This window comes from Parasteatoda tepidariorum, chromosome 9, assembly GCF_982258835.1.
Source record: "Parasteatoda tepidariorum strain Cologne lab strain chromosome 9, Ptep-v5.0, whole genome shotgun sequence".
NCBI classification, from domain to species: domain Eukaryota; kingdom Metazoa; phylum Arthropoda; class Arachnida; order Araneae; family Theridiidae; genus Parasteatoda; species Parasteatoda tepidariorum.
Genome location: NC_141763.1, coordinates 96,352,843 through 96,373,485, shown reverse-complemented (window position 1 = coordinate 96,373,485; position 20,643 = coordinate 96,352,843). Strand labels below are relative to the sequence as shown.

The window sequence follows — 20,643 nt, the reverse complement described above, 5'->3', positions numbered from 1 at the left end:
ACAAATTACCGCAATGGTAGATTGTTTTCTGAGAAGTTTTTAATACAGCTTGTGCCACTGCTTATCTTGAAATTTAGATTTATAATCCCAAGAAACTGAAGCAGAATGATATAATTAAAATTAATTTTATCAAAAATTAAAAAGGTGAAAAAAGTTAATAAATTTTGAGTGTTAAAAAATAAATGCCCATTCAAAACCTGCCAGGTGTGAATCAGAAAAAAAAAAAAACAAGTTTGATAGCAATGATAAATTTGCCTAGAAAAAATTAGAAATAAATAAAGGGCAAAGAGAAGATTAGAATAAATTGTGGAAGCTTTGAGATACAAATCAGGGCAAAATACCAATCCAACCTTGGCTATATCAGGTGAAACAGATACTTTAAAATTTTGATTTAGAGAATATGTCAATCAAGAATTCAATAAATCATCAATTGCTGCTCATTGTTTGAACCTTAACCTTACATTTACTTTTGGAAATGCCAAAATTCTTTCCAACTCTAGGCACATCAGCTCATCTTGATGATCTGGAATCTTGTTATATGAATGATTCCCTAGTTGAAGACACAAATTCTTCTTCACTTGCAAATGTATCCTGTTCAGATTTGCATCTATAAGTTAACATGGTTTTTTCTAGTTTTGTTTTACACCTTTATTAATTTTCATTCCCCTCTCATTTACACCAGACAGGTCTTGAGAATGGGTGTCTATATTTGAGAGTGAAATGTTTTTTTTTCAACATTTATATAATTTTTGAAGAAAATGATTTTTTTTTTGCATTTTCAACTATGTCATTTGTTTAAATGCTTAATAGTGACGAGTGGAATTTGCTTTGTGAAATCTTTATATTTCGTGGAGTAGAAGCATTTTAGTATCATACGAGCTTGACACAACAACCTACTGGTCATCAGCATGCCAGATAAATAATTCTTCTGCAATTTAGTAGCATCTTTGGTTATGACATGCCCAACTATTCCCTTAGTTCCATTTTTTCGCTGTAGCGATTGAATTCTTGCATTGCTAATTTGGCTTCATTTTCTGATATTTTATGAATAAGCATAAGATGGCGTTTTAAGTTATACTTTGAAGGAGACTTGTATTTACAGATTTCACATCCTATTTCAATTTGTCTAGCACATTCGTGTGCTGCTGATTCTCCGCTTAATGCTTTATAACATACATTACATCTTGGACCGGAGTACAGAACCAGTCGAAAGTTATTCTTCTTTCTGACGACACGCCCATCGGAACTGGTAAGAGCTATTTCATTTCCTTGAATCTTTCGTTTTTTGTAGAACTTGGAATTGAAACCTGACAACTCTTCCAATATTGAATTTATTTTACTTTCTTCTAATTTATGAGAAAGTCGAAGATGCCTTCGTAAGCTGATTTTTGAAGTCAACTTACTCTGGCAGAGTTCACATAAAACAGCAATAGCCGGGGTACAGTCGTGTGAATTCAATCTACTTTCTTTGTAAAATTGTTTCTTGCATACATTGCATTTAAAGTTAGCCACACTTTCGTAGGCAATTCTACACAGATAATTTTCAACTTCTTTGTTTCTCAAGCGATGAATGTTACTGAGGTGCTTCTTCAGGCTCAACTTTCGACAAAATTGACGCTTGCAGATTTCACAAATGATTATCTTCGTTTCTGAAGAGACTTCATCTGGTTCCCAATCATCTGATTGCTTGGAAGAATTCGTGAGCAAGACTTGGTGTCCTGAATCACAATCTGAATCAGTAATTTCTGCTTTGGTATCAAAATTTGCAATAGCTTGAGGTGAGTAAGAGCAATCACTGTCAGAGGATTTCTTCTCCTCTTTTACGCACACTTTCGTTTTGAGCAAAGATTCCTTGTCTTCTTCAAAAAAATCAGAGGACCTGTCTTTTACTCGAACACGTAAGATTTCCCTGCTCGGGCTAAGTTTATCGACAGGACGATCGACAGGCCACTTTTTAACTCGAAGATTCAACCGTTCACTGTAACCCTTGAATTCTTTCATCAGAAAATGAATGTCATCCTTTCTTTGTTTGTGAACTTGCATGAGGTGACGTACTACTTTGTATTTAGTTGGAGCAGTATACTTGTTGCAAATTTTACACATAATTTTAATAAAATAAGCACATTCATGTCCCACAATTCTGAATTCATCAACAAATGCTTTATTACATTTTTTGCACCTTGGCCCAGGAACAGGAAGGAATGCAGATTCCCTTTTTTTACAAACGAACCTTCCATCTGAACTAGATATAGCCAAGTCATACCTATTTTGTTCTCTTTCGTAGAATTTAGCATAGTAGTCTTTTGATTCGTCAAAAATTAAACTGAGGGAGCTTTCTTTCATTTTAAAACATTTTATAAGATGTCCCTTTAAATCTCTCTTCGCATAGAGTTTTTGATGGCAAATTTCACAATTTATAGGTTTAATGGCGTGGGATACTAAATTAACTGAATCGTCGAATTCTTCATTATGGACCTCGCAATCTGAAACGTCCATGTCATTTGAAGTTCTTTCCAAGAACGCGTCTATAGCATCTGCATTTAAGTTGTGTGAGCGTAAAAGATGACGCTTCAAAGCGATTCTCAAAGAAAATTCGCTTTGGCATATCTCACAAATTAATTTGCGTGCAACTTTAACTTCTGTTTTAATCTTCCCTTTTTTAAATTGTTTTGCAGAGTCATATTTTAACCGAGCATTAAATTCACAATAATGCTTTTCAAAAAGAGAATGACTTTCAAATGTCTTGTAGCAAATTTTACAAGTCTTTGCATCATTGAGAAGAATATACTGCTCATCATTACTTGAAAAAGCTCTTTCTTCATCATGAAAATCAGGAGCATTTTTAGGCGCAATCGCTCGAAATGATTTAGAGCTATCGAAGTTCGTACGAAAAGAGTTATAACTTTTAGCTCTCGTTAATCGACTAGAAGCCTTCTTTTTAAGTTTACTATTGGAATCATGTGTCCTCAAGTTCCATTTTTCATTATAGCAGTTGAATTCTGCCATTGCTAAATTGATGTCAATTTCTGACAGTTTATGCCTAAGGATAAAGTGACGCTTCAAATTATATTTCGTAGGAGCCTTGTATTTACAGACTTGACAAGAAACTTCAATGATACATTCACAAACATGAGTTTTCAATGTACTTTCATCGAGGAATGATTTGTTGCAAATGGTACACTTTGGACCTTCAATAGTTTTGAATTCAGAGCCACCTTCTTTGATTATAATACGTCCATCAGAACTACAAATAATTATGTCCTCTGCAATCTTAAATTTTTTGTAGAGCCTAGAGTTATAATCTGCCAACTCTTCCATGATTGCATCTACTTTTGCATTCCCTAACTGATGGACAGCTAGTAAATGTCTTCTTAAACCAGTCTTTGAAGTAAACTTTTGTTGACAGATTTCGCACATTACAGCAACTGCTGGTACACAAACATGAGATGATAGTTTATCTTCTTTGTAAAAAACTTTCTTACATGTGTCACATTTATAGTTTTGAGCAGAATGATACATAACTCTGTTCAGAAAAAAATTAATTCTGTCTTCACTCAACCGATGGATGCGGGCAAGATGATGCTCTAAAGCAAGCCTCCTTGAGAATTTGCGGTGGCAAATCTGACAAGCGATAACTTTAAATACACCACAGTCATCAACTTTTTTCTTTTTGCTACATTCCCAACTTTTATTTTCAGAGTCAAAGTTTTTTTCATCAAAGCTCATCATCTCAACGAAATAACTTCCATCCTCCTCGTTTTCAGAATAATCACTTTCAACTTCCATCACATTAGACTCAGTTAAGTCACTTTGATACAAGGAAGACACTAAAATCTCTTTTTCTTCGCATTCTACATTTTCTTGACTTTCAATTTCTATTAGAAGAGAGGGCACTGCTGCATTTTTAAGAACTTTCTATATAAAAAAAAGAAAGAAAAAAAATGAAAATTAAGAACAGTCAAATTGTAAAACAAATATGTATACAATTGTTTTATACAGCAATTAGAAAGAAAAGACCATATACCATAGATAAAAAATTAATCAAAGGTTGTAAAAAGATTATTTTTTAAAAAAAATGTTTATATACTAGTGTCCTAAAGTAAAGCATAATTCATAAATGTATGAAATTATGCTTGACTTATCAACACCAGTATATTTATATACATATACAATGAATTAACAATAACTCCAAGTACAATAGCAAAATTTTTATTCGTTATCGACCTCTTCGTTTTTATTTCTGTGTTAATTTTTCTCTTTTTTTTCCAAACAAGATGTCTTATTCTTTAAAACCCTAAAAGAATGCTAATTCTTTTTCTGACCACCTGCCAAGTGAAACATTAAAACTTCTTTTTAGTTCCCTCACACTTGACTCAGCATGTCTTGAATAACATCTGCTGAGTCTCTGAATGAGAAGGGGATCACTTGTATTCTTTTATGAGCATTGCTTGTACCCTGGTCAATCAATCAATCAAATGAAATAATTTTGTTGTACAACATAAGAAGACATGTTAGAGGAATGAATTATTTGAAATGGTTGATCCCACTTTCTTGCTTATTATAATTAAGGAAACTCTTCTGAAAAGACATTCCCTTCTTGAGCTGTTTATTCTCAAATTGATTCCAAACATGTGATTGATGAAACAAGAAATTATCTGAAAAAAGGATGGATACCTAATGGTTTAATAGTTTTTATTTCAAAAGAAACCATTTTTTCTAATTTGTAGCCACTTTATTATATTTTTTTCACACATTGAGAATTTTTCTGTGTGAAGATCTTACTTTAGATTCAGTATCAAAAATTATTCCAGATTCTCCTGCCGTAATAAATTTTATCAATTTGAAAATATTAAGATTCTAAAAAACATTTGAAAATTGGTAGCAATAACTGCAGAAAAATTTGTTGAATCATAGCTTAAAAAAAGTGAATACTGAAATATGCAATTTGAATTTCAGTATTTACTTAAAGTAAATTAAATAATAATGCTATAAAAACAAAAGGTGATTACTCAAATTAGATTTTCGGATGCGGAAATAATATTGTATGAAAAATATCTGATTTTGAAAACAACATAACTACTGAAAAAACAATGGCAAAATAGAGCATGTTGAAAAAGAATTACTGAAATGCACTAATCAAAATTTCATTGTATTAAAAATATTGGTATTTTATTCACTTGATTCGTTTTTATTTCAGACAATATAAAAAAGTGTAAAAAAATATATTGCAATAATTTAATAATTCTTTTACAACAAATCAGAATTAATAACAAAATTCTCATTTGTAGGTAGCATCATATTGTTTTACATTGATCAACAATTAGCCATATCACATAATATTTTATTAAAATATAAGTAGAGGAATAAGAAAAAGAACGAAAGCTCGCAATTTTAGAATCACTCTTTATATCAATTTCACACATTGACACTTGCTTTCATCACAGCAATTGAATACTTCAAAGCTGAAGCCATTCATTTTGGAATGTTCCTTTGTACTTATGAAGTTAGGCTGACATTACGTTCTGCTCATACAAATCTGTGTAAAAAAACTTTCCATAGTGCCTGAACGGTAGTTTCTAACAAATACAAAAAAAAAAGGAGTTCTGGTAAGAGAGAATAAATGTCTTGTAAACAGGATTTTAAAAAAGCTTAGAACTTTAAATATTATAACTGAGAAATCCACAAAAATTTAGTCACATTATACATTTGTGACTTAAAATTGCAAATTCTTTGGTCTTAAAATTTACAAGTATGGGGAAAAAATCACATACCTGAGACTCCCTAACATTTATTTATCATTTGCAGCCTAAAACCCATGATCAGGAGTCAAACAAAACATTTTAAAGTGAAAATTAAAAACTCTGATTTTTTATGATAGAGTGAATCTTATTTATGGTGTGGAAAGAAATCTGAACAAGGGGGGGGGGGGAGAATTAAGCACAAAAAAATATGCAATTCCACCTAATACACTTTCAAAAATTTAAAAAGATAAATAAAATAACCTCAAATGTCAAGAATGCATGAACCCACAGTCAAAAATAATTTCAAAATAATAGGAATTCAAATAATGCAGTAACTATAAGCAGGACTTGAGTATGTGATAAAGCAAAGCAGCTTTTTTGAAGACTGAGAAGTGAACTGTGGATGGCTCGAAAAGTGTTAAAAGTAGATATAACATTGTTTTTTGGACTATCCTCAGCGATAGACGATGAGCTAAAAACGTCTATAAGGAAGTCATTGAATAGTGGATTAATGAAACCCTACACAGGTTGTTTCAAGGTTACTAAAATGATATTTTCAAGATTAACGAAATGGGTTTGTCTTTAAAATGTTTTCCGAATAATGTAACAATGATGTTCAGAGATGAAAATTGTTAAAGGGGCAAAATTAACAGAAAGCATGTGAGGGTCCTGTTTGGATTCACAATGCATAAGGTACTTAAAAATTACCTTTGGTTGTGATTGGAAAGTATCAAAATTTTTATTGTTTCAAAAATATTAAAACTTTTTACTTGCAGTTCAAATCTAACAAAACAGCTTGCATGGAAGTTTTGTAATATCTTTTTTGTAAATAAATTATTAATTCTTTTGACATCTGACACTAATGCATAGTTTATATTTCAATTTATTTTCATTACATATTTTACCTTTTCCTTAAAGAATGAAGTGAAATTCGCATAAAGGAAATTGAATTCATCTTTAATTTAATTTAAAAATAACTTAATTCACTTCAGTATGGAAATTTTGTGTTTCAGTATGCTGTATTTAGCTAAATTAAAAAATAAAATAAAAAATTCACTTAAAATAAGTCAGTTTTAATTTTACTAAGTAAATTTTGCACACTATTTCTTAAAAAATTTATTTATAGCAAAAAATATTAAACACAAATGAAATAAATTTTCAATGTATCATAAAAGATATTTAGTTATTTCTAATTAGTATAATATAATTATTTAACCTGCAGCAGATTTTTATCATTCGTTTTAAATGGCAAATTTATAAATAACTTTTTGTAATAATAAATTAAAAAATTATTGTTTATAAAAATATTTTATTACAATGTATTGCTGAATTTGCAATCTAAATAAAGCCTAGCATACAAATGAAACATAGATTATTTCATAGAAAGTTTAAAGCTAACGTTTATTTTCATTACCTACTGGCAAGCTGTCTTGCTAATTTAATATATGTATGCAATGTTTAGTAATCATCAGTAGGTTCATCAGTTCGAAAAAAAAAAGATAAAAGGAAATTATGAGAAAATCAGACCAGCTCTCAATTTACTTAAATTTAAGTTTCTATTTTCTTTTTTTCTTGTTGACTCGCCATGTGGTGGGTGGCAAGTGGCTATTTTCAGGTCTAACACATGACCACTAGGAGTAACTTTCCTTTTTTTATTTTATTGAAATTTTGACACTATGGTAACAGACACAATTTTATCTACTAAATATTAAGATATCTTCACATAATCTGCTGTGAAGTAACTTATGCACTTCTAAACTAAAATAAAAATAATACAAAACATTTTATTAAATGAAATAAAAATATGCTCTGAAAAACAGACATTGAAACAGAAGGTGTTAACAATAATTGCTCTGAAATGTTACATAACTTAGGCTTAGAAATAGTGATGGGGCCGAATACCGAATATTCGGCCTGATTTTAGGCCGAATACCGAATATTCGGTGGCCGAATGCTTACTTTTTAAAAATTTCTCTTTTGATTGTAATTAAAGTAATTTTCAAATTTTAAATTAAAAATGAAATAAATATTAACAAAATTGCTTTTTTAATCTTTGTGTATTTAAAAAAATTTTAACAACTTGATTTATTTTTTGTAATAATTTAAATATCTTGATGCCAATAACAAGGCAATATGGCTTTTATAAATCTAAATAATTAATAATAGCATATTTTAGTTATAGTTATACTTGTAATTTATATGCTATTTTATTTAAGATGAGAACTCATTACTTACTACTGTTAAAATGTATTCTTAACTTTCTTTTTTGTCAGAAAAATTATTATAACTCAGAAAATTAAGAACTTTTTAGAAAGTTTCACTTTTGAAATTTTAATTTTGTAATTAAATAATTTTCAAATTTTAAATTAAAAATGAAATAAATATTAAAAAATTTGCTTTTTTAAACTTTCTATATTTTAAAAAAAAATTTAACAACTTGATGTGTTTTTTGTAATATTTTAAATATCTTGATGCCAACAATAAGGCTTTCACAAATCTAAATAATTAATAATAGCAGCATAATTAATAATAGCATATTCTTCATTGTTCGGCCGAATAACTTCAGTATTCGGCTAGGCCGAATACCGAATAGTGGCTGAATATTCGTTACATCCCTACTCAGAAATTCCAGTTTTACGAAAGTCTTAATTCAAAAACAAAAATAATAAAATTATAGAATTTGAAAGAAGCACCTTTGCTAAAAAAAAAAGTTACTAGCATGACAGATATGACAAGAAATTTTGATAAACATCACAGCTTAAGACAGAAAACTGGACTTCCCTATTCTTTAAAAATATGCTAATGTATGCTCTTTATTTTTTTTTTTCAAAATTATGTTTTTTTAATTATTTTAGCATAAAAAAAATTTTTTTTTTGTTAAAATGTTAACAGACATATTTGTCTTTTCATAGAATTGACCAATAACTATTAAAAAAATTTGAAAATTAAATTAGAGCGATGAAAGTGCAGCTCAAATGTACTCCAAAAGCTGTTCTGTAATGAGTGTGTAACCCTAGTGGAGTATTGATGACAGTTTTGGTCATAGGTCACTTAGTAATTATCAATCCTTATCCTCCCCCACCTTTTTTTAAGTTTAACTTATGAATTCAGGAACCTGAGTAAGTAAAAAGCAATTGATAAAAAAACATCTATCATTGATTGATAAAACAAAAATGTAATTGATAAAAGAAAATGTATCATAGTGTCTTAATATGCAAAATCCAAAGTTTAATAATTTCACATTATTTTATAAGTTCTTATGAAAGAACCAATTTTTTTTTAATCAGTCATTTTAACCACTCTTTCATTTCCATCATCATATTTTTTTAAGCAAACTAAGTTTTTAAAATATCAAGTATACTTATTCTTATGTGTAAGTATCAATATATGATCTAGGAGGCAAAGTTTCCCTTGTTACTCAAGGTAATTCAGTATTTCAATGTTAGTTCCTGAAACAAACTAAAACAAAATTATTTTCGTACTTGCAGGGGAAAATCAAACATGTAGAAAAGGACTAGGTTACTTTTTTAAGAGAGAGTTCATCTTTTTCATAGTCGTCAGATTTAAAATGGATTGAACAAATATGAGAGGTGTTTGGATTCAATTGTTCCTCTTTTCCAACAAAATGCACCCATTTCCTTCTAATTTTTGGGTCATCTGGAAATCTATGGTATTGTATAGTATCATCACAATCCACTAAACTATTATGGCAACCCACAACAGCACACCTAGCTCCAGACATCCTAAAAAAAGAAACACATATGGGTGATTTTTTTCAAACTGTTAAGGTTGATCCTAGAATAGCCCAACCTGTGGTGTTTTTTTTTAATCTCGCCAAACTATGTTTCCGAAAGATATTTTAGGGAGATTAAACATCCAATCACACCACCAAAATTCTTTAGTCTGATTGGTAATTTGATATATATACCTAAGCAAAAGTTAGATTTCGTTAGAAAAGAGGTAAAAGGTCTTATTTATTTATTTATTTTTTTTGCCATTTATGCTTTGATGTTAGAAATGATTATTTCATTTTTGAACCGTTAATTCATTTTTTATCATTATTATTTAATTTTTTTTGTGTGTGGTACCAGTTGAAAATGGATGATCATAAGATTAAAAGAAAGGGCATATTTCCATATTGTGATCCGTCGCTGTTGTTGTTACTTTACGTCGCACTAGAGCTGCACAATGGGCTATTGGCGACGGGCTGGGAAACATCCCGGAGGATGATCCGAAGACATGCCATAACAATTTTGATCCTCTGCGGAAGGGATGGCACCCCCGCTTCGGTAGCCCGACGACCCGCGAGCGAAGTCGAGCACTTTACGGTAGCACAGTTTAACAAGGACCAATACCGCACACCCTCGGTCCCTACGCAGACTGATCCAAGTGGTCACCCACCCGCACACTGACCGTAGCCAGTGATGCTTGACTTCGGTGATCTGCTGGGAACCGTGTCTTAACGATCAGTCCACTGCGGGACTGTGATCCGTCGCACCAACTACAATCACCAAGGTGTCAAATAGATTTTAAACTTGCATTTAAAAAAAAAAAAAACATTTAGATGTTTGCCTGGGGCTGGTTACGAGTTATCCCTTTCAAGTTGGTTCCTCTTTGTGATGGATTTTTTCAAAGTTTCTAGTGGGCCGCTGCCCAGAAGATTATTCTGCCACAGATCACAATATGGAAATCTCTTCAAAAGAAAGAAAAAAATTTAACCGTCCTTTCATTCATTACAGTTATTATTTCATTTTTTATTTCTTGGGGGGCGGAAAGGAGATCAAAAGATAAGCCATCAGAGTAAAGGTAAGTAATTTTTTATTCCGTAAAAAATATTTTTATAACTTTGCAATAACTCAAAATGTTTTTTCTTTTAAATAATCAAAAAGCAAAGTTGATCCTCTTAATAATCGCCAACTTAACGAGATTTCTAAAAGTCGCCATGAGGTGAGCTAATCTAAGAATTTGCCTAGAAGAAATTCATGTCATAATTAAAATAATGGAAGGAGACAACCATTAAAACAATTATTAGAAACATTGAACAATGGTGATTAATGTGTTTTTGTCTATGCAAAAGAGGAAGGGAACAAATTTAGTCCAATACAGGTCAGTATAACATTATGAAGGTATTGACAGCAGAATAAGAAAAATACGCAACGTATAATTCACATAAATAAAAGAGCAATGAATAGTTGAAACAGAGGTTATAATATAACATTACAATCATAATGAAAACATCAAATTCTAAAAATATTTTCTATTATTGTGCCAAATAATATAATAATTCTTTGAAATTGTTATGAGTTAGGCTCAAGAAGAAAAATTCAGTTAAACTCAGCAAAAGCTACATATTTACTTACGCTTCAACGAAGTTTTGTGTACGTTTATTAAAAATGTATAAAAGTTAAAGATAAATATTTGTACATCTAAAAAACATCATGAATCAATTTCATACAAAATAGTTTGAATTTGTTTGGTTGATTTATGTATGTGACAAGCTTCGTTAAAATATATTCCTTAGCTTTAGACTTACTAACTGCTTAGAAACCCTTTTCACTGCATGTATGGCTCGCGAATACGATTTCATAGATGTGATTAGAAGCCTGATTGGAGAGTTTTTTCGGTTACAGTGAGAATTTTCCTTAAGGCTTCGCAGTTCACTCTAATGGAGCATTTTTACCGCCTGCGATTAACGCACACCCAATAGCCATTGAGCAATCGGTGGATGAATCGCAAATCGAGTGAACGACCCTTAAATGTGACTCGTGCATCATGAGGATGAGCCGAATTACAATTTTAATCCTCTGCACACAATTTTAATCCGACTGCCTACGTGTGAAGTCACGCACATAAAAGATATAACAGTTTAACGATGACTGATTCCAAGCACCCCCGGTCCTCTCGCGGGTTGATCGAAGAGTTTTCACACCCGCTCCCTGACTGACAATGAAGCTTGATTTCAGTGACGTTTTTCTTCATAAATAAATGTATTTCGTTAAAACCGAAAGAAATTATGTCCGCGATGAGTTTTCTTTGCGATGAATTGTGCCCAAAATAAATTATCATTGCGATGACTGGATGCTATTTCAATAGAATATATTAATCGGATTACTTTTAATGATAGAGATAATTTATTTAAAAAATGAAATAAAGGTAAATTTCACATACATAGTGAAAATGTTTATAATTAAACGGAAAAAAAAGTGTTTCAAATAATCAGATTTTCTAAAAAAGAAAAAACGAAATAAATTTAAAATAGTTACGTAAAAAAATTTAAAATACTATGCTATGTGTGGAGGAAATAAGTAGACTCGCTTCTTATTATAAAATATAATATATTAACAACTTTGAATAATAACAATAACGTACATATTAAAAACAGGAGAATTATCAAGCAGCAGCAGCAGAAAGAAAACATTAGTATTCTTTCATTTGTGTTCCTTGTTGCTATGGGATACGAGACTGGCAGCGTTGAGTTGTAGTAGGCAGGTCACCACAGTACTCCCCCTCCAGTGCTAACGATTCTTTTCTTACAAATATTTCGGATTGAAGCGCACTCGACGTCCCGAGCGTGTTGTTGTCGTAGCATTTGCTAAGTCGGGCGTCGTGGTTTTAGATGGTGCTGATGACGCATGTGTTACAGTGGCTTCAGGTTTCCAGATGAATGCTGGCTTAAGTCGGTCGATATTAACGTTAACTTCTTTTTCGTTTACTAAAATTTTGAATGTTTTTTCGTTTCGAGCTAGTACTTGATGTGGTCCTGAAAATTTTGGTGCAAGAGAAGGCTTTGGAGCATCACATCTGAGAAAAACGTGAGATGAGTTTCTAAGTTCTTTGTGTACGAAGACAGTTTGTTTGCAATGAGCGCTGGTAGGAACTGGTCGTAATTTTGACATGCAGTTTCTAAGTTGATGCACGAATGTAAAAGGGTCATTGCTGTTAGGTGGATTGACTGAATGTACGAAATCTCCTGGCAAACGGAGAGCAGTACCATATACTAGTTCGGCAGAAGAGGCATTCAGATCCTCTTTCAACGCTGATCGAAGACCTAGAAGTACGGTAGGTAACACCTCAGTCCACTGTATTGCAGTGTGGCATCGAATTGATTGTTTTAAAGAGCGATGAAATCTCTCGACAATCCCATTGGAACTTGGATGGTAAGGACTGGTTCTGACTTTGTAAGTTCCCAAATACTTAGCTAGCGATGTGAAGAGTTGGGATTCGAACTGGCGCCCTTGGTCAGTAGAAATCTGTTCCGGAACTCCAAATCGAGAAATCCAAACTGAGTAAAACGCATTTGCCACAGTACTAGCTGAAATATCCACTAAAGGAACGGCTTCGGGCCAGCGAGTAAATCGGTCAATGCAAGTAAGGAGATATGAATATCCATTAGAAGGCGGCAATGGTCCGACCAAGTCGAGATGCACGTGATTGAACCGAGATGATGGCAAATTAAAAGTTTTAAGTGGGCTGGTGGTGTGTCTGACAATTTTAGATTTTTGGCACTCCAAGCATGAACGTGTCCAGCTCGCTATGTCTTTTTGCATACTAGGCCACACGAAACGTTGTTGTATCAGTTTCCTTGAAGCCTTGATGCCAGGATGTGAAAGACGATGTAATTGACTGAAAATGGCATGTCGAAACCCAGGGGGAACATATGGTCGAATTCTCGAATCCTGAACATCACAATAAAGTGATTTTCCAGGTGTTAGCTGCATAGGCTGCAAGTTGAGATTGTTGGTAGTTTTGTTTTTCAAGAGGGTCTGTAGTTCTGTGTCCTGATATTGTTCATCCGCAAGGGCAGCAAAGTCAATTGGCGAAGGAATGGCTAATTCTTCGATACGAGACAAGGTGTCTGCTACGATATTTTGTGAACCCTCCACATAACGGATATCGGTTGAAAATTGACTTATGAAGTCCAGGTGTCTCATTTGACGAGGGGAGGCTTTATCTGAACGCTGTTGAAAAGCATAGATTAATGGTTTGTGATCAGTGAAAATCATAAAAACGCGTCCTTCCAACATATGTCTAAAATGCTTTACCGCTTCATAAATTCCTAATAATTCGCGATCGTAAGTGCTGTATCTGGTTTGGGCTGGTGAAAGTTTTTTAGAAAAATATGAAAGTGGTCTCCATGATTTTTGATCTTTCTGTTGTAAAACTGCTCCTATACCTGTTGTCGATGCGTCAACGTAGAGTGATAATGGTTTAGATGCTGAAGGATATTGCAAATTAGTTGCCGAAATTAAATCATTTTTACATTTTTGGAAAGCATCGCGTGATTCTGTGGTCCAGGTTATAACACGTTTGTCATTTTTCTTGCTTCCAACCAAAAAAGAATTTAGAGGTGCTTGTATGGTCGCGGCATGAGGTAGGAAACGTCGGTAAAAATTGAGCATGGCAAGAAATCTTCTTAAGTCCTTTACTGTAGATGGTTCGGGCATATCGCGGATAGCGGTGACTCTATCTGAAAGGGGTCGAACGCCATCAGCGGAAATTTCATGACCAAGAAAGGATACTTTTTGTTGGCCAAAAACGCATTTGGAAGGATTGAGGCTGACTCCGTAACTCTGAAACCGTTCAAAAATAGTTCGTAAATGAGATAAGTGTTCTTGTTCTGAAGAGGAAGCGATTAAGACGTCATCAAAATAAGGTACACAAAAGTCCAGGCCGATTAACACCTGATTCATGAAGCGTTGGAACGTTTGAGCGGCATTGCATAAGCCGAAAGTCATGACTGGAAACTCAAATAGTCCGAAAGGCGTTATAACCGCAGTCTTAGGAACATCAGCTGGATTAACGGGTACTTGGTGGTACGCCCGCTCAAGATCAACAGCTGTAAAAATAGTTTTTCCTTCTAAGACTTGCATACAGTCTTGAATGTGCGGGACTGGGTAACGATCAGGAATTGTAGCTGCATTTAACCGGCGATAATCCCCGCACGGGCGCCAGTTACCATTTCGTTTCCGAACTAGATGGAGCGGACTGGCCCATGAACTTTTCGAAGGGCGGCAAATTCCCTGTTCCATCATGTATTGAAATTCATCTTTGGCGGCTTTGAGCTTGTCTGGGGGTAAACGTCTTGGTTTAGAACCAATTGGGGGTCCGGTAGTTTCAATATAATGTAGTACATCGTGTTTGGGTTGTGAATTACCCATAACTGGGCGCGTGATTGTAGGAAATTCTCTGAGAAGTTGATGCCATGGAGAAGTATCGGAAATCAGTTTAATGTTTAAATCTTGACTATTGCGAATTTCTCCCGGGTAAGATAAGTTCGTTGAAGAATCTACTAAACGGCGATTTTTAAGATCAACAAGCAAAGAAAATTTTTGCAAGAAGTCGGCGCCAATAATAGGACTTGAAACGGAGGCGATAATGAATGGCCACTGGAATTTGCGGCGCAATCCTAAGTCAACAGATATCAGGCGTTCACCAAAAGTTTGTATAGGAGTTCCATTTGCTGCGTAAAGTTGTAATTTGGTTTGGCGCTTTTGCTCATGAAAATGTGGTGGAACGACAGAAACATCAGCCCCGGTGTCTACAAGAAATTTTAAACCGGAATTCTTATCGATGACAAAAAGGCGTGCAATATTTCGGCCGCTGTCGTTCACGACTTTTAGCGACGGCCCATCTCGTTTCCCTGGTTGTTATAACGACACGGTTGGCGGCATTTGTTTGCCTTTGCTCCAAAATTGTGATGGTAAAAGCAAATACCCGGAGGAGGGCTTTCATAACGTTTCCTCGATGGGCTACGACGTGCATATCGACCACGTGATGGAGAGCGATGGCGCCGAAAAGTTTCAGCTTGAATGACTACTAATTGAGAGACCTGTTTGGACAATTCATTAATTTGAGCCCGTAACACCTCAATACCTTGATCAGAAGCTTGAACTGCATGTATTTGCGTTGGCATGACCAGCTCGTGTATTTTATCAGCGATTTCGGACAGTTTCGTAAGTGGCTCACTACTGGCAGCTAAAATGGCTTGCATGTTTGATGGGAGTCTATTCATCCATAATGTTTTAAGAATATTGTCCGTTAGGTTACCGGCGGATAAGTCTGACATTTTAGACAACAATTGAGAAGGCCTCATATCACCCAGTTGTAAATCTTGCAATAGTTGCTTGATTTTAACTGTTTCGGATTCTGAATAAACAGAAATTAATTTTTCTTTTAAAGATTTGTATTTTTCCATCGCCGGTGGACTAATGATAATTTCACGAACTGATTGAAGTACTTCTGATTCTAAAGCGGAGATCGCTGTATAAAATTGAGTTTCGTCAGCAGTAATGTGACTCAATTTAAACTGCGCATCCAGTTGAATGAACCATAGCGATGGGTATTGGCGACAAAATGGCGGAGGCTTAACTGAAACTCGCGCCAATTGTGAAGAATCATTGTTGTCAACCATTTTAGATCAGTCAAATATACTCAATAACACAGAAAAATAATCAATATACGTATATAGCGACGCAGCTTCTTGGTACTTTAAATCAGAGAAATTGGCGATTCAAATTCTACACACCATACATAGATCCGATAAAATTCTGACAAAAATATGTTGACTTACCCGAAAGTGGCAAAACACTTTAAATCAAAGGTAAAATGTCTTACTTGAATTTCATCACTCTTGACAACTTATGGTTGCTCAGGCTTTTGCATATAAACTCCATATTCGTACAACATTGCAGGTTGTGATTCGTAATAAATCCGAGGTCACCAGTTTGTGGAGGAAATAAGTAGACTCGCTTCTTATTATAAAATATAATATATTAACAACTTTGAATAATAACAATAACGTACATATTAAAAACAGGAGAATTATCAAGCAGCAGCAGCAGAAAGAAAACATTAGTATTCTTTCATTTGTGTTCCTTGTTGCTATGGGATACGAGACTGGCAGCGTTGAGTTGTAGTAGGCAGGTCACCACACTATGCTTTAGAATTTGAGTTGCAACTATATTTTACGCCTTTAATTTTTACCTCTACGTTATGGGATTTGTTTTACAATGTTTTTACAAAATGTATGAAAATTACTTTGAATGAGTTATAAATTTTCTTAAATTAGTGTAAGTATTTTTACAGGGATTTATGGAGCAGATGATCCATTAAAAGATTACACTTGGCACCCCTACACTAGACCTCCTAGAAAGACTTTAATGAATCAGTTCCACCAATTTGGTCACAAAAAATTACATTCCAAAAGATTGCAACTATGACAAAATAAAGTTTGATAATAAAATACTAGACAGACAATTTTTATGAAGAAATAAAATACTTACAACACAAACATACTTACAGACAACTGTAACTTGTGTTTTGTTTTTCTTTTTCATTCAATGAAGAAGAGGGTTAAACATACACTTCCCTTGCATACGTTAATGAACAGGAGTCATTCTGCTTCCAACTAAGTAATCACAATGACAACAACAACAAAACATTTTTGATTACAGACTGCCATACCATAAATTACAGGTCTTTAAACTTATTTATTTACAAACTGATTTACTCCTTAAGTTTCTTTCATTCATTATAACAAGAAAAATTTCAATGACACACAGTTATAATAGTTGAAAAATATTATAAGACTCTGGTTAAAGAAATATGCCTACAAAACTTTAATTTTCTTTTAATTATCATATTATACAAAATAAATTATTACAAGGCTAAAATATGACATATTAAATAAAAAGTAACAATGAATTAATGGCAAATATACAATACATATATAAAAAAACATAAAAAGTTTTACACAGCGCTAATCTAACAAATAATTAGACAAGTAATCACCAATCTGAAGTAAATATATTCAAAGTAATATATTCAAGTTATATGAAGTAAATATATTCAAGTTATATTTTAACAAAAAAGTATTATTTTTAAAAGGAGTCTACAAAATGAGAATGGTCATTGCAGGGCCATTTGCATAGAAGCTAAAAAACATACATTATAACATTAATATTTTAAAATGTACAGATATTAAACAAAAAATCTTTCAAAAATATTTTCTGCTGTTTCTCAAATTTATATATATATACATAATATTAATTTTTGTTTTTATCTTTATCCTTTGGGTTTTTATTGTGCTATATAAATGGCCAAAGATGAATCCCTTAAAAGTTTATCAATTAAGAGATCATACCATAAAGCATTTCTTGACTGAGAAAATTACTCTTTATAATTTTAAATAATATCACTTATAGACATCTCGGAGAAATTTTACTTAACTAGATTTGTTATTGGAATTGTCAACACTGAGAATGAAAATACAATTTTCAGAGAGATGGTCAGAAATTTATAAAATGAGATATGAAAATTTTCAAATTATGAGATTGTGCTTAACAAATATTTATATAAAATAGCATATAATTTTGAATCAGAAAATGGAGTTAAGTTATTGACAATATCATTATTTTAAATACATTAGTACTCTGAAAACTACCAGTAATATTTTATTATGTTCTGTATAACCCAATCTATTAATTTACAATGGACTCAGTGTTATAGAAAGTAAATTTTGAGCCTGTCATCAACATACTTTTCATAAGTAAATAATAAATTACTCAATACAAATTTAAATACAGTAGAAGTAAAATGCTTCAAATTTAATATGCAAGTACTTAATTGCTAATTTACCATATAAAAAGTCTGTGAATACAAAAAATTTTAATTCATAAAGTGAAATAAAAAAAAAATTATTTCATTACATTAAATAAGTTGAATTTAACCTACTGGCAATTTTAAAAACCATAATAACTACCAATAACAGAAAATATGTCACATAACATATAAGTTAACTTAAAAATGACATTATTCAAGCAATACATACGTATATAATATATAAATAATTTTATACAAGGTGTCAAATTGCACACAATAAAGTTTAATGGTCTGAAAAAATTTCCGTTTGCGAATTTAAATTACAGAGGTTAAGTAGAAAGATTGTTTTACTCTTTTAAACAATTATACTTTAGATTTAACAATTAATGTTTGAAATACTGCCCTCTTTTGGAAATATAAAAATTACTTTCCTTTCTCAGGTTTTGCATAAACACATTTTTGATATTTCAATAAATATTCAAAAAGCCACTTTTCGTACTCAACTAAAGATTTCACATTTTTCTCACTCAATTTAAATTTTCTTTGTGCTTTTGGTTGGTTAACTACTACATTTCTTTTGAACTTTTTGGTTTTTTATTGTCCAGAATGGAGGGCTCTTTTTTTGCCAGCTATTGATCCTTATGTCCAGATGAATTAATTGATTATTGATTGTCATTGATTTATTGGCTGCATCAGCATATTTATTGCAAGTACTCAACTATGTCGTAAAAATGTGATTTTCAATCACTCCATTTTAAAAATTTACTGCTTCTAGTAAAATAAAACATGTATAGTTTGTGTAAAGATTTCCCTATGCCATTTGTCTGGAGTGGTGGCAGTGACTATGGTTACGAGGATTAACTATTTCAAGTTAGGTCATTATTTAAGACAGATGTCTCGGGTCAACGAGAGAAAAGGAATCAGGGGAAGAAGCTCGCCTTTTTGAAATGCTCTCTTTCTTATTTCCATAGCAGCAGACGGCCTTAGAATTTGTGGCAAGGGGAGTTCTTTCTATAGACAAACTATATCGACCTTTAACAAAGTAAAAAAACACTCCAAAAATGAAACATGAGATAACCGATGGATATACATTCAAAATCTGCATCTGAAATTAAATGTGTCTTCATTGAATAAGGGAGCATTAAATTTTGATGTGAATGATTTTAAACTCACCTTGCAGATAGAAAGATACTAATAAAAATTAAGTAAAAAAGAATATAAAGCAATGATGAATAATTTGGTTTAATCAATTTGTGAAAGAACTTCATATTTACCATTACGTTATCCCCATCTCGGCTGTCTTTTTTGAATTTTTTTTTAAATGCCCATGTAGATTAAGAATTACTTTAAAACAAAAAAGGTAAATCTTGATATAAAAATAATTAAAAACGAAAATTTATCAGAATAAATAATACTGAATAATTTTTTTAAGAATATTCCGAATAACCAGTTTTCTCTTCCACCTTGTGATTATGTTGGTTTTTTATTCTAAAGGTCTGGTTTCTTAGGACAAGCGCCTTATCTGGACGTCAGCGGGCCGTCAACGTCCCGCTGACGCCACCAAAATACTGGTTTGTTAGCTCAAGGCTTGGTTTCTTAGAACTAGCGCCTTATCTGGGCGTCAGCGGAAAGTTGATGTAGAGCTGACGCCAACAAAATACTTTTTTGTTAGCTCAGCGTGAGCAGTCGGTCCAACGCAGACATTATCTCTCATTGCGCATGCGTTAATAACGTAAACAAATATTTATTTTGAATTTGTATTGATTTTGTTATTTTCGACCAGTGTTTTAGAGAACAAATAATGACTTTGTCCAAGAAAAAACACATTATAGCTGAGCTAAATGAAGAGTGCTATGTTTAATGAAGAAGCTATGTTTAATGTCAAAATCAAAATCTTGGCTGATTTCAATGTGCTGTTGGATGTAATCCGCCATTGTTTCTGTGGTTAACGTCACGTTGTAATTCAACTGCAGTTGAGTTGGACGGCAATTGTAGTTCAAGATGAGCGTTCGCTGACGTATACTATCAAACTCACAAATGGACCAATCAGAGGTTAGCGCTGATTTCCAGCTGACGGCGTCCTGTCCTAAGAAACCAGGCCTTAAGATTTATCAATTAGACAAATAGAAAGACCAATTATAAATTTTAGATACCACACATTGCTTTTAACACTTAACTCATATATTTTGTCTCAGTTCGTTTCTGAGTGGCACTTTATAATTTTAAGAATTATATCTTGCTTGAGTAAAATTTTTTTATACTTACCATAGCATATTTTAATTAATGGAAATAATAAACATAT

At 32.5% G+C, this 20,643-nt stretch overlaps 1 protein-coding gene across 5 annotated transcripts; it reads right to left on the bottom strand.

Annotated features, from left to right (window-relative positions):
- Positions 1-623: 623 nt before the first annotated feature.
- On the bottom strand, positions 624-17,706 carry LOC107447714 (uncharacterized). 5 transcript variants are annotated; one of them, XM_087152446.1, is made up of 3 exons: positions 17,041-17,706; positions 9,265-9,484; positions 624-3,915 (listed from the first exon to the last, which is right to left on the bottom strand). In XM_087152446.1, the coding sequence occupies exons 2-3, from the start codon at positions 9,481-9,483 to the stop codon at positions 967-969; spliced, it is 3,168 nt and encodes a 1,055-aa protein (XP_087008572.1). In that variant the 5' UTR covers position 9,484; positions 17,041-17,706; the 3' UTR covers positions 624-966. The 5 variants fall into 5 exon arrangements, with proteins under 5 accessions (XP_087008572.1, XP_015918208.3, XP_015918200.3 ...); XM_016062722.4 differs by lacking the exon at positions 17,041-17,706 and adding an exon at positions 11,275-11,412; XM_016062714.4 differs by lacking the exon at positions 17,041-17,706 and adding an exon at positions 11,102-11,320.
- Positions 17,707-20,643: the final 2,937 nt, after the last annotated feature.

Bases quoted from the DNA above. Each gene is read 5' to 3' on its own strand.
- LOC107447714 (XM_087152446.1), bottom strand. From the start codon at position 9,483: ATGTCTGGAGCTAGGTGTGCTGTTGTGGGTTGCCATAATAGTTTAGTG. The intron at 3,916-9,264 runs GTAACCTAGTCC...TTTTTTATATAG, and splicing joins ATGAACTCTCTCTTAAAAAA to AAAGTTCTTAAAAATGCAGC.